At 36.3% G+C, this 18,838-nt stretch overlaps 1 protein-coding gene across 1 annotated transcript; it reads left to right on the top strand.

The window, feature by feature from the left end:
• Positions 1–6,738: 6,738 nt before the first annotated feature.
• LOC137835475 (cell wall protein precursor) lies at positions 6,739–7,482 on the top strand. The gene has a single exon (XM_068644004.2). It carries the CDS (start codon positions 6,794–6,796, stop codon positions 7,268–7,270), a length of 477 nt encoding a protein of 158 aa, XP_068500105.1. The 5' UTR covers positions 6,739–6,793; the 3' UTR covers positions 7,271–7,482.
• Positions 7,483–18,838: the final 11,356 nt, after the last annotated feature.

The raw sequence follows: 18,838 nt of genomic DNA on the forward strand, positions 1-18,838 counted from the left end.
TACATTAGAAAGTTAAGCCGATGACAACATCTTTGTTATCGATAAATGTTGTGTTATCGACATGTTTGTCATGGTTAAGAGGATTCCTTTGAGGACTTCTTTTTATAGTACACATGTGATGACTCTTTTTTACGGTAAGTATACCGATTCATAAGTAATAATTTGTTCCTAATGACGGATATCGAACCTACAAAGAATAGTTATTTAAAATTTTAATCATAGTATTCACTAAGTAAAAGAATATGTACAATAATTTGATTTGAGATTGACAATAATTTGCATGAAAATTAAATAAAAACAAAGTAATAAGTAAAAGATTTCAATTAAAAAAATTGGTAATGGGCTTGGGTTAAGTGACATCTATATTCATAGTATATTTATATGATCCATCTCTCCTTAAATCCTTGAAATAACACAAATTTGGGAATAAATCAATCTTATTCATCTCATAATCCAAAAATATGTAAAAAGGTTAAAATTCCTAAATTAGAGGTTGAAATATTATCAATTAAAGTCCATAAGTGCCTATATTTTTGTATGAAATATTACTGAATTATGACACTTATCAACTTCCCCAATCTAGAATTTTGTTTGTCTCAAGAAAAGAAAATGAATATAAATAAATCATATTTGAGTTTAAATTGCAAAACAACTTTATTTACTAAACAACGGATTAAATTAGATACTTATGGTGCTTCCGGTTGAAGAAGAGTTTTGATGACTCCAAATCTTTCACATGATAAATAACTCATAATTCATATTAAACACTAATATATCATTCAATCATATAGAAATTTAGATTCTTAAAGCAACTATAAATTATATAAAAAAAAGATAACACAAATACATAAAATAAATGTTTGTAAAATTAAAAAATTCATACAAATAAAATTAAAGTAATAAGCAATCATTAGCTTTAGCAATAAACAATAAGCAATAAAGTTTTAGCTTTAGTGAAAATAATTTAGCTTGAGTAAAAAAGGTCTCGCTTGAGAGAAAATTGCTTCACTTGAGCAAAAATAAGGTCAAGACCAGGTTCAATTCCAATACTATTTTCGCTTGAGCATAAATCCTTTCACTTGAGAGAAAATAGACCCGAGAGCAAGATTTCTAATCCATTTTTACTTGAACAAAAATCAATGTTGCTATAGAAAAAATGGACCTGAGAGCAAAGTAAATTTTCCAGTGATATTTTCGTTTGAGCAAAAATATTAGAAGAAAAATATGCATTCAAGTTTTTTAAATAGGATTTGACTCAAATTCAAACTCAAACAACCAACTTTCATTATTGTTTAAACTTTAAACAATTCATAACGCAGCTCAACAACGTGCAATAACCTTTTCAACATCAGAAACAACATTTAAATACCAAACTATCAAAATCTATTATCCTTGTACTTTCAAAAGATATAGATTCAAACAATTTCCATCATATGCCATCCCTCTAAGAGAATTTTGGAATTTGTGATCATGTCATTTTAATATCCACATCCTCTAACCTAGAGTTCTATTGAAAGATAAATCTTCCCTTACCAATTAGAAATATGAATACTAACAAAGAGCCCAAACTCCTAAAGAAAGAAGGAATAAGCTAACTTGCACCAAAGAGTCTCAATCAATAATCTGAATATATCACTATGATCCTAAACTAGCAAAGAAAAATTCTAGAGCTGTAGACAGGACATGCAAAGCACGTCTACCCAAATAATTAGGAAAACTGAAATTGACTCAAAGAAAAAAGAAAAAAGAAAACTGAGGAAAAAAAAGTTTTTCTAAAAAGATAATAATTATTTTAAAATAAAATCTAAATAACTTATTTTTTTACTTATATAAATTTTTCACTCTAATAATAGAATATTCAACTATATTTTAATTATATAACATTAACTCTACATTAATCAATTCCCTCAAATGTTTAACTATTATGATTTGAATGGCTAATTTGGTTTATCTAATGCTCACCCCTTTTCAGCCACTAAATATAACTTTTGAACGGGACGAAATTTAGATTAATTTATTAAGTGTGTTTAGTATTATTTTTAGTCGAAATTGTATTTTAATATCGACTTTGTAAAGGTTTCAGTGAAATACATCAACACAAAATATTAAATTAAAACTATAATTTTAATTAAAAACCTCAACATCACATACATATTTATATATATATATATATATATATATATATAGACTTATGACAATTTCATGAAATCCAATATAAATATAACATGTATGCGAATAATTTGAATATATCTTTGTATAAATGGAAAATACTTAAATTGATTAGGAATAAATATATGTATATTTGTTTTTTTTATATTCATATTTAGTTTAAATTATTGAAATATATATTTGATAGTCTATTTTGAATATTTGGTAATTATTACTTATTCTGTAGTGGTATTTGGTATTGAGAAGAAGAAAATTTGTTTTTTTCAACATTAAATTTTTTATAATATCTTTTTAAGATATTTAATATATTGTTTGAATAAATAGTTGGTCAAGTGTAAATACGGCTAAATCTCTTATTTCATGAGAATAAATATGTAATATCTAACACTATGTTTATGGGGGAGGGAAGTGGGTAGATTTGTTAGGATTTAAGAAGATGTATGAGGTTATTTGGATTAATGAAGGTTAAAGTCGGTTTGTGAGGATGATTTATTGAAGTTTACTAGTGACACTACAAGAAAATCATGAAATAAAAACCAATTTTTAGAGACATAAAATAATTAGTTGCTATAGTGACTAAATTAGAGACCATTTTAGAAACTAAAATAATTTTAGTTTCTAAATTATTTTATATTATTGTTAAATAGTTTCTAAATTGGTTTCTAATTAGCAACCAAGGTTTTCACCCCCCAACAAACAAGACAATTTGGCTCACTAACAAAAACACAAAATCGATTATATGAAGAATACAACAACACTGAGGATCGATGCTCTCTTTCAGCACAACCTAGGTCAAAATCGATTCTCAATATATTACAACGTAGTAGAGAATCGATACTCATTGCATGTAGAAACAAAAGTGCAAAATCGATTTTGGCCAAGAACAAAATAAAGAAAATTAATTTTTCTACTTAAAACATTGCATGCAAAATTGATTTGAGTCACATTGGCTCAATGTCACAAAAGAAGTAAATGCGTAGTAAGTGTAGGGAGGAGTTGTGAGTAAATATATTGAAGCTTACGTGACACTCTCTACAATTTGTCCATATCACAGAGGACCCACAAATGAAGTGCACAAACACCTAAGGTAAGACCCACAAAAAGAGAGTATTCAAAACTCACTCAACACATTGACAGAGTTTCTTTTCTATTCAAAATTCAATGTCCATTACAGTTCGATGCCACCATTGCATGGCATAGTCTAAAAACTCTAGGGAAGTTAACTTAACCTTTTGGTCCTTTTCGACCTCATACACATTTGTTCTACCTTACCTTCCCATCTTGAATACAAGTTAGGGTGACTTTTCCCACTAAAACTAGGTAACTTTACAAAAGGAAAATAAGGCTTTGGTGGTTGTGGTTGGTGTTGGTGGTGCCTAGTTTCCACATTTTGCACTCTCCATTCTTCTTCTTCTTCTTCTTCTTCATTCCTATAATGCATATGATACATTGTAGTGCATCTAGGTCCCCGCCTCCTTTCTCTAGCTAGCCTCTCTTGAGTATCTTCTAGCCTTTGCATTCTTTTCACTAGTTGCCTTATTTCCTCTTCTTTGTGGACCAAGCTCGTCTTGGCATTTGCAAGCTCCCCCAAAGATGTGCCTTTCGAGGAGATTGTGGTTTTGAAGACTCTTTCGAAGACAAATGAGCCATGATTTTGCACAAAAGAAAGCAAATAATTAGTGAAAATAACAATTTAATGCACTCACTCACGTGTTTCACTCAGCTATTTGGTAAAGGATGGAAAAATTTTAACTTCACTCAAGGAAGATTTAAACTCCAAAAGGTCTACACTTGATAACAACACTTCAAGTGAAAGAGGTCAAAGCTCTTAACACTTGCTCACCAAAGAACCCCCAACAAAACTTAAGAAAGATTTGAAACAAGCAAGAAAATTTAAGAGAAAGAAAGCTAAAGCAAATTAGAATTTAGATGATGACAAAACTTTTAACAAGAAAAACAAGAAAAGCACTTATGAAGACTCAAAGAAACTTACTTAAACTTTTAACTATGAAGTTTTGATTTTCTTAGAAATTGTAAAAGCAAGAAGGATAAAATTCCACAAATATGAAAACAATTTGCACACAAAAAGAATCCTCTTTTTAGCAATTTTGAACTTGAAAAGTGAATTGCACTAAATTTATTTTTGTCTTTGTTTTTGTTTTATGGATTCAAAATGTCCATAATCTTAACATGCATATTTTTAATTCACTTTCAATTTTCACAAATAGATTGAGATTCAATTCATATGATCACTTGAATTTTGTGTTTGGAACTAAATCAACTTCTACTCAAACAAATTCTTTTTTTTTTGTTCTTCACAATTAAAAATCAAAATAACCAGAATGGATTTAAAGACTCCTAGAACACTAAGAACATAAGACTCAAGCAAAAGAGGTAAGGAAGAAAAATTGACACAAAATAATTCAAAATCTGAATTTAAAGTGCTTAATGAATAAAAAAAGGAGGAATTGCAAATGACAAGAATTTACAGGCGAAATTGAAATTGCTTGAAGATAAAAGCAACAATTGAAATGTTATGAAAATTAAAGGCAAAAATCAACTCAAAAGCAATTAAGCACAAGATAATCATGCTCTGAATACCACATGATGTGAGTTGATTTTAAGATTGCACATTTTATGGGTTGCACTTTGTTTATGGTTTTTTGATTTTGCAGAATATGGTGAGAAACCCAAAGAAGATTCTCACTGGACTTGAACTTAACCAAGTGGTTAAGTAAGTGTGAAGGTTCACTTTTAGAGGACAAAGAGAAAACACAATTATATGGTGAAGATGATGATGAGGTGTAGAATTAAAAGGTATATAAAGGAAAGAAAACAAGATGAAAACCGAAGAGGAAATGAAGAACACAAAAACATAAAAATGGAAGAAGAGTGGCGCAAAGAAAATGAAGGAAAAAGATGAAGAGATGAAGAAAGCTTATGGATGATGATGGTGGTCATGCCACTTGGAGTGGTGGGAGACTCCAAGATAAGTGGTGAAGAGCCGCCACTTGAAGTGCACAAACACCCAAGAGAAGACCCACAAAAAGAGAGCACTCAAAACTCACTCAACACACTTACAGCGTTTCTTTTCTATTCAAAATTCAATGTGTGAAATACATGAGACAAGACACTTTATTTATAGGAAATGGTGTCTTAGAGAGCAAGATAGAGGGGTAGGGTTGTCATTTGTAAGAAACCTTCTAGAAGATAGGTCAAAGAAACCCTAAACCTAGGTGCACATGTCATGAAAGGTGGGTTTGGCACAAGCCAAAATTACTAAGCACACCATACTCTAACTTATTCTTCTATTTGGCACCCCTGAAGTGAGCAAAATTTATTTTACATAAACTTATCTTGTGAAAAGACTAGAAGGAAAACAACTGACATTCTGGTCCATGTTTGGTTCTTCTTCTGCTGAGGCTTTTTTGAGGGTCTGGTGGGGTTTGGTCTTGTATGTTGAGATGACTAACTTAGTTGTGAAGTCTCTGTGTCCTTGATCATCTGCTTGTCGAGTTGTATCATATTATAAGAACATGTAATATCTATTTCACTAAACACTAATTAGAGTTAGAAAATTAGAGTTAGAAAGTGATAGTACAAAGGTAGTAACTAAAATGAAAGTATAAACTTATATTTTGACAAACAAATGAATTTAACATCCAAATCATTCAAATAATATTGAACAAGATTCTAATCTTAAAAAAATCAAAAGTATCAACCTACATAATTAAAAATAGCAGATAATTATAATGAATAAATAATGATAAAAATTATAAATAATTTTTGTTGGTGAATTATTCGTGAACCTACTTATTATTCGTGAACCTACTTTTAATCTGAACGTGTTCAACCTGGTTAAAGGAGTTGGGTTCAATTTGATCTACATTTTAAAGAACTGTAGTTTTTTTCAACAAGAACCTGGTAAACCTTGTTGGCTTTGGTTTGAGTTCATTTTGACACTCTTATTTGTTTTCCACAGTGGTAACCAATTTATTTATAATATTTAAAAAAAATTTAATTTATGTAAAATTAAAATTAAAGATATATAATTTATTTGGACGAGTCCTTATAAGAACTAAATCAATTCATGCAAAGTTAAAATAAAACTTTTATATGTGAAACATTTAACAAATTAAGTTATATATAATCTAATTTCAACTTATAAAAGTTATTTTTTTTATACCAGAAACTAAGACTAATTATAATTTATTGCATCATCATCTGTACACTGTCTTTAACACAGAAATTGACTAGTCTGAGAAGCAAATGAAGGGCCATACTACGGCTTCATTTAATGGCCGCTAAATTGGTAACTATCTTCCCCAAATAGAAGGTAATTAAAGTGACACTAAATAACACCTTAACCATTCTCAGAAATAAGTGTCCTCAACCAACAACCAAAGAGACACTATCATATGCATTAAGCTGCTTTGTAAAAACTGTTTATATATTTGAAAATGTAATGGAGTAATAGATGGAAAACAGTATCTTTTGCTAAAGAAACCTGCACTTAACTCACCGTCATATTACTCACCAAACTCAGTACAATCTGTGACTATAAAACACACCTACAGCTTTCAACTTCATCACAAAAACATATATCAACCAAAATCATCTTAATATGGCTTCCAAACTTTCCTCCCTCCTTGCCTTTCTTCTCATCACCACTATCCTTCTTGCCACCACATGGCAAGGAGTTGCAAGACGCCACACTAAACCAAAGAACTCACACAAAGCAGACAAGAAAGAACCTCAATTTTTGTTCCCTCCTGATGGCTATATTCCTGGCTTTGGGAGATTAGGGTTTCCTCCTTTCTTTGGCTTTACACCTCAAAATCCTAACACTGGTGGTGGTGGTGTAGTAGAGCCAGAACCAGTTTCAGGTGGTGGCAGTGGATTAGAGCCAGCTCCAGTTTCAGGTGATGGCAGTGGAGTAGAGCCAGCACCAGTTTCAGGTGGTGGCAATGGATTAGACTCACCACCAGTTTCAGGTGGTGGATATGTTCCAGGTGGCGATGACACCTTTGTCCCAAACCCTGGCTTTGAGGTTCCAAGCCCTAGAAGTGGCGGTGGAGTTCCAGTTCCAGTAAATCCGTGAGCTACCATGCTGTATGCATGATGGAAGTAGTTAGGTTTAGTTTTGAAGGATGTTATGTTATGGTTTTACAAAATTGAAGTACTAGTCTACTGTTTGTGGTGTTGATGAATAAGTGTTGTGTGTATGGTATTTGATATGCAGAGCAGAGCCTTTCTGCTACTTGAAATTAATGAATCATATGAGTAATGCTGGTTGGATTCGTTGCCCTTCAATCATTAGTCATAACTCATCTACTGTGTAAGAAATAATATTTTAAAAGAGAATCATAAGGTGTACCCCAATGAGAAAAATAAAAGTGATAAAAAAAATTAGAAACCGAAAGAATACTTTTTATAACCCTTAACAATCAACTTTAATAATAATATATTAAAATATTATTATTCTGAGTTTTTAAATGAATATTTTTTTGTCTTTTAGTATGTGAAAGTATTACCACTCATAACCCAAAATAATCATTGCACATTTTAATTAAAAAATTATGGTTAATATCTACTAAAAACTAGTTTCATCGGCATTTGTTGAGAAAATTCTAATAAAAAAAATATATTCGAACAAACATTTAATGAGAAATAACTTTGGTCTAAAAAATAATTTATATTAACTCGTTGTTTAGGTTTTAATAAAAAATTCTAACTAGCATTAATCGGGAAAAAAATCACCCTATTTTAATAAAATACCATGATTAATATTTTTAAAAAATAAATTTATTTTAAATTGTGATTAAATATGTTTTCGTCTTTAAACTTCATCGAGTTTGTCATTTAACAAAGGGAGTTTTAAATCAACAAAGAGTTTAACTATTGTCTATGTCACCATAACTCTTTCATCTTCTTTAACCACTTCTTTTTCTCAAAATTCTACTTTCCCAATTCTCAAACTCTCTTACCCACTTCCAATTGTGATAATTCTGAGAGAACATACCAACACGGATTAACAAGTAATTCCCAACATTCCTTGTATATAGTGTTATATACATTTCAATAATACTTCTTCTTACAAGGACCTAGAAACAAACTATCTTCGTCTTCCACCCGTTGACCTCTCGGCCTTCGCTTCCGGACTCCCTTCTCGGTGTGATCTTTCGGCTTACTTGTTCTTGGTTTGTATTTGGTTCGAAAATCTTTCACGTTTTATTGAATTGCTTGACTGACACTTCCCGGTCAACTTTAATTTACTCCATTTGATCTTTCGATTTTTGGTCTCGGCTTCCTCTCACAGATGGGTGTGCGTACCTGAAAGGTGCTCCGATGCCAAAGTTAGATTCAGTTTTACAGGATATTAAAATGAATTCAACCTCCTTACCTCTCAGGATGACCCTCTATTTATACTACTCTTTTATTGGGCCCAGAAGTTATTTGGGCCTTTTCTTTTTGTATTAAACATTTACTACACATACCTACATATTTGGGCCCAGTTTCATGGGCTTTTGCTTAATAATAATTTCCATTTTATTTTATTTCTTTCGTTATTTAGTTTACTTTCGGGTTGAGCTCTCGGCTTAGTACACCTTGCTTTCGGTCGGCTTAGTACACCTTGCTTTCGGTCGGCTTAGTACACCTTGCTTTCGGTCGGCTTAGTACACCTTGCTTTCGGTCGGCTTAGTACACCTTGCTTTCGGTCCAATCTCTCGGCCCAGTACACTAAGCCCCCCAGGCATAAGGAAGTGTAGACGACGAAATGTCTATTAGAAGATAAAATGCTACCTCTTGTATTTTTTGGGGGGAAAGTCAATTTTGAAAGAAAAGAGAGAAAAACTTGAATGGTGTATTAACTATGAAAAGACAAGCTGATGGGACCGCTTGACAGGACAAGCTGGAAGTGCCAACCATCGGATGTAAGTAAATCCGACGGTCACTATGCCATGACTCTTCAGATTTCACCACTCTTCCACCACTATAAATCTTCACTTCTATTCACCTTATTTCACAGTTTCTCCCTGCATTATATATTAAAGCTGAAGCAAATATTCGCGGAAGGTATAATGTCTTCATCAAGTTCTGTTTCCGTTTCTTCTGAGTTTACGGAATTTTCGAGCACGAGTAATGAATCTACTGGGAGAGTGATTGAGTCCAATAAGAATGCCAACCCTGCTTTGTCACCTGAAACGGTTTCGTGTCTGAATTCGTCAAGCAAGGATGGCGTAGATGTTGAGGTCGAGGAAAGAGAAGAAATGGCCGAACAAAAATTAAGCCTTCGGTGCGGGTACGAATGGGTTAATCCAAAAGTTCGGGAATATTTCTCTCGGTACCAATTTAGTTCAACCCTTCGTAACTTCCTTTCTAAAATTTATGTGTATTCTCCTGATGCCACTGAGGAAATCATTTCTTTTCGGCGAACTTGTGCCATTGATAATGTTTGCCATGGCCGTGAAGGCGACGAACACGAATTTTTTTATTTTTATGAATGTCTCTTTACTGATCTCCATATTCGATTTCCGTTAAGTGAATTTCAGATGGGTGTCCTGCGTTTTCTTAATATTGCCCCTACCCAACTTCACCCCAACGGTTGGGCTTATATGCAAGCTTTCAGTATTTTGTGTAGATACCTTTCTTTAATTCCGAGTCCGAAAACCTTTTTATATTATTATAGCTCTCGGCCCGGCAAGAAGCCTAGTTGGTTGTCCCTGATCAGTAAGACAAAAGTGTGTTTTCTTTCTCCATTTACTTCTTCGTATAAAAATTTCAAAGGAGGCTTCTTTAAAATTCTAATTGAGGAAACCGGGAGAAAGTACTTCTTTGATGGTGATATTCCAAAATTCCCTTTTTACTGGACCCGTGCTCCTGTGAAATTCAACTCTTGTTCGCACCATTCGATGACTACCGAAGAGAAGCATGGTATTGCGGTTCTAGGTCACTTCTCCCATAAGATTCCAACTCGTGCTCTGCTTCGGCTAGACGTTTCTCGTAAACCCCAAAAGGATTTCATGGGTATGTGATTCTTTCGGATTTTCTCTTTTAGTAATAATAGAATTTTAACTTTGCTGAATCTGTTGGTGATGTCCAGGTTTAATGGCGGCCACAAAACCGAAGGATCGTGCTTATTTCTCTAAGCTGTTTAATCAGGCTGGAGGTTCAACTCCTCGTTTTGAGAATGAAGCTCCAGGAACAGAAAATGAAGTTGTTGAGCCTACCCCTCGCTTAGAGGTTGAAATAGCTGCGGACGCCGGAATAGGACCTTCTAGAAAGAGTAGGAAACGAGACAAGAATAATAGAAGGTCACACTCCTCTAAAAAGCATCGTCATGGTTCTGGGAGTTCTTCTCAATCGCTTTTTGAAACAATGTTCACATCGTCCACACGCTTTTCAGACTTTGTTGACTGCAATCTTGATTCCTCTGCTCGGGATATGTTCAAAGTGGTTTCTGTTCCTTCTCTAGCTGATTCAATGTTTGAATTGACTAGCCGTGCTTTTTTGATTAGTGAAGCGATAAAGGAAAAAACAAAGAGCCATGTTACTTCTGCTGAATTTGAGAAATTGAAGAGAGAAGCAGCTGAATCGAATGAGAAAATCGCGTTACTAAATTCTCAAATTGATGAACTTTCTGCGGTTAATAACCGACAAGAAACTGAGAAAGAAAAATTGAAGAGTGAAAATGTCAAGCTCTCGGTCCAAACTTTGGCACTTAACTCGGAGAATCAAGAATTGAAGGGAGACGTTGCTAAACTCACTGCTGCGAAGAAAATCGATGCTGAAGGCATCTCTCAATTGGAAGCAGAAGTGAACAAGTTAAAGTTGAGAGTTGGTGAAGCTGAGAGTTTTGTTATCCAACAACACCAGTTGGGTTTTGAGAAAGCTCTTCAACAAGCCGAATACTTTTACAAGATTCCGTTAGATGCCGGTAACTTTGATGTCGGCAAAGACTTCTATAAGGGCGAATTAATTCCAGTTAGTGATATTCCTTATGACGGATCTCCAGAAGATGAGAGGGAAAATGAAGGATGAAAAATGAATGACGAGGCCGAATAGTAATCTAATTAGGATGTTTTTTGTTTTTTGTAATAGCTCCGAGTAAAAACTTTCGGACTTTTTAGGACGTTTTGTCTCTGTAGTAATAGGAATTTTGGATATACGACATCAAATTATATGATAATATTTGGTGTACTTCGTGCCTATTTTACTTGATCGGTTCCAGCTATTTATTATCTTAATTTCATACGATAAATGTATTCTGTTTAATCGAACAAGAACGGGCGATCGACCATTTAATTGTGATCTTTAAGCGAACAACTAAGGATAGGTGGCCAGCTTACTTGCGATGTTAATCAAGCAAATTTGGTAAGCGTTCGGCCGGCACTTGCGATGTTACGTTCAGCCAATATTTGCGATGTTAATAAAGCAAATTTGGTGAGAATTCGGCCGGCACTTGAGATGTTACGTTCGGCCAATATTTGCGATGTTAATCAAGCAAATTTGGTGAGCATTCGGCCGGCGCTTGAGATGTTACGTTCGGCCAATATTTGCGATGTTAATCAAGCAAATTTGGTGAGCGTTCGGCCGGCACTTGAGATGTTACGTTCGGCCAATATTTGCGATGTTAATCAAGCAAATTTGGTGAGCGTTCGACCGGCACTTGCGATGTTACGTTCGGCCAATATTTGCGATGTTAATCAAGCAAATTTGGTGAGCGTTCGACCGGCACTTGCGATGTTACGTTCAGCCAATATTTGCGATGTTAATCAAGCAAATTTGGTGAGCGTTCGACCGGCACTTGCGATGTTACGTTCAGCCAATATTTGCGATGTTAATCAAGCAAATTTGGTGAGCGTTCGGCCGGCACTTTAGATGTTACGTTCGGCCAATATTTGCGATGTTAATCAAGCAAATTTGGTGAGCGTTCGACCGGCACTTGCGATGTTACGTTCAGCCAATATTTGCGATGTTAATCAAGCAAATTTGGTGAGCGTTCGGCCGGCGCTTGAGATGTTACGTTCGGCCAATATTTGCGATGTTAATCAAGCAAATTTGGTGAGCGTTCGACCGGCACTTGCGATGTTACGTTCAGCCAATATTTGCGATGTTAATCAAGCAAATTTGGTGAGCGTTCGGCCGGAGCTTGAGATGTTACGTTCGGCCAATATTTGCGATGTTAATCAAGCAAATTTGGTGAGCGTTCGACCGGCACTTGCGATGTTACGTTCAGCCAATATTTGCGATGTTAATCAAGCAAATTTGGTGAGCGTTCGGCCGGCGCTTGAGATGTTACGTTCGGCCAATATTTGCGATGTTAATCAAGCAAATTTGGTGAGCGTTCGGCCGGCACTCGCGATGTTACTCGAGCAAGCGGGCAACCGTTCTTTCGGGAAGGATTTCACCTGGAGTGAAAACATCCAAGACCGAGAGTTTCTAGTTAACACTTAGAACTTTCAACAAAAGATCTTAATATACAATAGTTAGTGTTCTTAAATACAAGCTTTAACTGAAATAAAATTTTAAGTGACTCATATTCCAAGTTCTGGGTATTAGCTTTTCGTCTAACGTTTCCAACCTATAGGCTCCATTCTTCAAGTTTTCTTTTACTCTGAACGGTCCCTCCCAGTTTGGTGCTAACTTCCCTTGTGCTGGATCTTTTCTTGCATCAGTTCTCATTCTCCATACCAAATCTCCTTCACTAAAAGTTCTCGGTCTTACCTTCGCATTGAACCTCTTACATGCTCTTCTTTTTACTGCTTCTTCTCTGATTTTGGCTTTCTCTCGAAGTTCTTCAATCAAATCTAATTCTGCCTTTAAACATTCATTGTTAACACTCCAATCTTCTATTCGGCTTCGTAATGTTGGTTCAGTGACCTCTATGGGCAACATAGCATCTGTTCCATATGTGAGATTAAATGGTGTTTCTCCAGTTGATGTCTGCGGTGTGCATCTATATGCCCACAATATTTCAGGTAACTTCTCGGCCCACAACCCTTTCGCACTTCCCAATCTTCTCTTTAGTTGACTGAGAATGACTTTGTTAGCTGATTCTGCTTGCCCATTTGTTTGCGGATGTTCAACTGAGGTAGTTGTAGACTTGATTCCCAAATCCGCATAGAATTCCAGAAGCTTTTTATCAGTAAACTGTCGGCCATTGTCAGTTATAATAGAATGTGGAATACCGAATCTACAAATTATATTCTTCCACACAAATGTTTGAACTTGTTGAGCTGTTATTTTTGTCAATGCTTCAGCTTCTATCCATTTTGTGAAATAATCAACCGCAACAATCATGAATTTTGTTTGTCCTCGGCCTAAAGGGAATGGGCCAAGGATATCCATTCCCCATTTAGCGAATGGCCAGGGAGAAGCAATGCTTTGCAACTCTTGTGATGGTATATGGTTGAGGCTTCCAAATTCCTGACACTTCTTACAGGTTTTAACGTATTGATTGCAATCTTCACGTATTGTCGGCCAATAATATCCGGCACGACAGATTCGTGTTGCCATTGTTCGCGCACCACAGTGCAATCCACATAGTCCTTCATGAAGTTCTCGGATTACATGTTCAGCTTGCTCATGAGAAAGGCACTTTAACAAAGGAGTTGAAAACCCTCTCTTGTACAGTTCATCCCCTATGAGGATAAAATTAGCGACTTTTCTAGCCATTCTAACATCAATTTCAATTCCTTGTTCTTGATTGTTAATCACTTCTTTGTATGATCGAATCCAATCATCTTTCTCTGTGGTAACAATCAAACATTCTTCCACTCCAACTGTCGGATTGTACAAGGTTTGTTGTAAAATGGAGTTGTGCTGAGGTTGTCTTCGTTGACTTGCCAACTTGGATAGAGAATCTGCTTTTGTGTTTTGTTCTCTCGGAATATGTATGATCTCGGCTGTGATAAAGTTTTCCATAATGCTCAAGACTTTGTGATAATACCTTAATAATAAGGGATCTCTGACCTGGTATTCACCTTTCATATGTCCCACCATTAATTGAGAATCACTCCGGCATATAACATTTTGTGCACCCATGTCTTTGGCTAAAACCAATCCTGCAATTAAAGCTTCATACTCGGCTTGATTATTTGAAGTTTTGAATTCAAATTTCAGAGCCATTTCCAAATGAAAGTTCCCTGGTCCTTCTAGCACGATTCCTGCCCCACTCCCTTTCTTGCTGGATGATCCGTCAACAAATACAATCCACGCTTCATGATCGGCTTCCGTTGTCGGCATTTGGATAATAAAGTCTGCTAATGCTTGTGCTTTGATTGCTCCTCGTGGCTCATATTTGATTCCAAATTCTGACAACTCTACTGACCACGCTACCATTCTTCCCGCAAGTTCAGGTTTTCTTAATACTTTGGCTATCGGGCAATCGGTTTTGACAATAACCTGATGATTCTGAAAGTATGGCCGGAGTCGCCTTACTGTGTATACAAGTGTTAAGGCAATTTTTTCAACCCGTTGGTATCTGGTTTTGGCGCTTTGGAGAACTCTGCTCACAAAGTATATAGGCTTTTGTTCTGGATTTTCTTGTATCAAGGCTGCTCCTATAGCTTCGTGAGAAGTGGCAAGGTAGACAATGATAGGCAGAGTTGACATAGGTTTGACCAGGATGGGAGGTTTGGCTACCGTCTCTTTAATCGTTGCAAAAGCTTGCTCGCATTGTTCATTCCACGTGAACGTTTCGGCCTTCCTCAACAACTTCACTATCGGTTTGGACTTCTCGGCAAGTATTGGCAAAAACCTTGCCAATGCATTTAACCTTCCTATTAACCTCTGAACTTCTTTCAAATTTATCGGATTCCTCATATTCATTATTGCTTCACATTTATCTGGATTTGCCTCAATTCCTCTGTTAGTCAACATGAAGCCGAGAAACTTCCCACCTTTGACTCCAAAAACGCATTTTTCCGGATTCAATCGCAAGTTATACTTCCTTATCTGTGCAAATATTTCTTCAAGATCTTTCACATGGTTATCTACCGCATGAGACTTGACAATCATATCATCCACATACACTTCCATATTCTTTCCAATTTGTTTTTTAAACACCATATCCATCAATCTTTGATATGTTGCTCCAACATTTTTTAAACCGAAAGGCATGACCTGATAGCAATAGTTTGCCATATCGGTAGTGAATGCAGTCTTCGGGATGTCAGGTTTATACATTTGTATTTGATTGTAACCGGAATAAGCATCCAAGAAACTCATCATGGCCTGACCAGATGCCCCATCAACCAACCTGTCAATACTCGACAAAGGATATGAATCTTTCGGACATGCCTTGTTCAAATCTGTATAATCAGTACACATTCGCCACTTTCCGTTTGCCTTCTTGACGAGAACTACGTTTGCTAACCAAGTTGTATATTGGATTTCTTTAATGAAACCCGCCTATAACAATTTTTCAGTTTCTTCAAGAGCATCTTTTCGTCTTTCCTCTCCCAACTTCCTTCGTTTTTGAGCTATCGGTCTTGCTTCTCGGCAAACAGATAATTTGTGAGAAATGATGTTATGATCGATTCCCGGTATGTCTGATGCCTTCCAGGTGAACAAATCTTTGTTCATTCTTATTACTGCCACTAAGTTATCAATCATTTCTTCGGGCATACTACCCCCAACATATGTACATTGCGTTTCATCTTCGCCTAATTGAACCGATGTAATTTCTTCTCTTGGCTCTATCCTTTCGTCATCATTCATTCTGGGATCCAAGTCCACCATTGCAACCATGTTTCTTGCTTCCATACTTCCGGTCGCCACTCTCGGCTCTTGGACCATCTTCAATCCGGTCGCATAACACTCTTTCGCTGCTTTTTGATCGACATATATGGTTGCTATGTCTCCCCGTTCAGTTGGAAATTTCATTGCCAAATGTGGCGTCGACACTATAGCTCCCAACTTATTCAACGAAGATCTTCCTAACAAGGCATTATAGGAAGTACGAGTATCTACCACCAGGTATCTGATTGTAATTGTTTTCGTTGCATTTCCTCTACCAAAAGTTGTCGGCAAATCAATATATCCTTTGGTGTCAACCTTTTCACCTGAAAACCCAATTATTTGCTCCTTCAAAAGAACCATGTCTTGTTCTTTCAAATGTAATTTTTTGAAGGTTTCCCAGAACAGAATATCGAATGAGCTCCCTTGATCTACTAGAGTTTTCATTACCGCGTACCTGGCAATTTCAATTGTTATCACCATTGGGTCTCGTTGATCAGGATCAATATCTTGGAAATCTTCATCAGTAAATAACATAGGTGGCAAACTTATTCTTTTGAAAACATAATTCACGGTCATGGCACCTCTCAAATATTTCTTTCCTATCGTATTATATGTTTCCTTTTCCGGAAAACCTCCAGAGATGGTATTAATGAACCCCCTGACTGGCCTTCCCAAACTGCGTTGTCGGCTCCTTCTCTCTTGAGAATGGAGGTGACTTCCTCCACTTCTTAGATCTCTTTTTTCGTCTCTTCCTCCTCTTCTCTCCTTTCGATCGTTTTGTATATCAGTCGTTCTTCCAAATTTTTCTCTTCTATTCCTGACATCTTGTTCTGGACTTTGACTAGCCTTCATTCTTCCGACTCTAACAAAGCGTTTTAATTGCCCTGTCTGAATCAACTCTTCAATTCGGTCTTTCAGCGCTATGCATTCTTCAGTGTGATGGCCATGATTTTTATGGTACTGGCAACGTTTGCTATGGTCAGCTCGATCTGGGGTTCGTGCTTTCCTTGGTGGCGGTATTACTTCAGTTGCCATCGCCTCTTGAAGTATTCGGGTCCGAGTTGTGCTCAATGGTGTGTATTGTTGAAACTTTCGGCCACGGGGTTCCTCTCTGAAACGTCTGCTTTGATATCCTGCCTCTCTTTCATTTGTTTTCTTCTCGTTCTTCACGTCCATCCTTGCCTGATTCCTAAAGTCCCTTAACTCCTCCATCTGCATGAACTTTGCTGCGCGCCGTCTTAATTCATCAAGGCTTACGGCTGGTTTTTTGCATAAGCTATCGGCAAATGGTCCCGGTCTCAAGGCAGTTATCATATGATGCATAGAAACTTCCGGACTGAGGTTTCTAATACTTAAAGCCATCCTTCCAAAGCGTTCCATAAAAGCTCGCAGTGACTCATTCTGTTCTTGTCTTGTGTTTACGAGAGCTATAGATGTTAAGTGATGTGGTCTACTTGTAGCGAATTGAGCTCCAAACTTTTCTATCAAAGTGTCAAAACAATCAACAGATAAGGGTGGTAGCCGGGTAAACCAGCTCAGAGCCGCTCCTTTCAAGGTAGTTGGGAAAACCCTACATAGAATGGCGTCATTCCACGTGTACAGACTTATTTGAGTTGTGTATATTGCAACATGTTCATATGGATCTGTGCTCCCATCATACTTCTCTATTGTTAGACTCTTCCAATTGTCAGGTAATGGGGTCTCTATTATAGTCTCAGAAAACGGGTGTCTTCTGACTGGCGTTTCCACAGCGACACCGGACGTCTCAGGTATCTTCCTTTGTGTAACCCCGAAACTCTCTTCCTTGTTCTCTCTTTCATTAACAAAGTTTCTCGGGGAAGTATTTAACGCTGTTTCTCCATTCAATCTTTGTCTCATGTAAGCATTCTCAGCTCTCAACATGCTCAACTCCTCTTCATTACTCTTCTTCAGTGTCTCAAGTTCCTCTTGCAATTGCATTAACATGGCCATAGTCGTGGCGTTCTGACAATCTTCTTGTTCTCTAGAATGTTCTCCTCTTTCGTTCATTTTGTTTCTCGGCCCCACGGTGGGCGCCAAAATGTTCTTACAAGGACCTAGAAACAAACTATCTTCGTCTTCCACCCGTTGACCTCTCGGCCTTCGCTTCCGGACTCCCTTCTCGGTGTGATCTTTCGGCTTACTTGTTCTTGGTTTGTATTTGGTTCGAAAATCTTTCACGTTTTATTGAATTGCTTGACTGACACTTCCCGGTCAACTTTAATTTACTCCATTTGATCTTTCGGTTTTTGGTCTCGGCTTCCTCTCACAGATGGGTGTGCGTACCTGAAAGGTGCTCCGATGCCAAAGTTAGATTCAGTTTTACAGGATATTAAAATGAATTCAACCTCCTTACCTCTCAGGATGACCCTCTATTTATACTACTCTTTTATTGGGCCCAGAAGTTATTTGGGCCTTTTCTTTTTGTATTAAACATTTACTACACATACCTACATATTTGGGCCCAGTTTCATGGGCTTTTGCTTAATAATAATTTCCATTTTATTTTATTTCTTTCGTTATTTAGTTTACTTTCGGGTTGAGCTCTCGGCTTAGTACACCTTGCTTTCGGTCGGCTTAGTACACCTTGCTTTCGGTCCAATCTCTCGGCCCAGTACAATAGTTATTTGGCTCAATAAGAAAGAACACAACTATGAGATTTGTGGTCTGGTTGTGTACAGAAATCCAGAACCCAGAATTTATCATTGTTGTCTACTACTAAAATATATAGGCCTTAACCAGAATGTTACCCTCTAATTGTGGTAGTAGTTTAGGTGTTGGAATGCTTTTCAATGTTTTGAAGATGCTTTTTACTTTCTTTCACTCTTTCTTGTATTGACCTACATATTCCAAATTACTAAATTTCCTAGAATATATTTCATGTTCTTTTCCAATGTTTGATTTG

The sequence above is a fragment of the Phaseolus vulgaris genome, chromosome 5 (assembly GCF_051622355.1).
Source record: "Phaseolus vulgaris cultivar YP4 chromosome 5, ASM5162235v1, whole genome shotgun sequence".
NCBI lineage: Eukaryota > Viridiplantae > Streptophyta > Magnoliopsida > Fabales > Fabaceae > Phaseolus > Phaseolus vulgaris.

Coding starts and splice junctions, on each gene's coding strand:
- LOC137835475 (XM_068644004.2), top strand. CDS start 6,794: ATGGCTTCCAAACTTTCCTCCCTCCTTGCCTTTCTTCTCATCACCACT.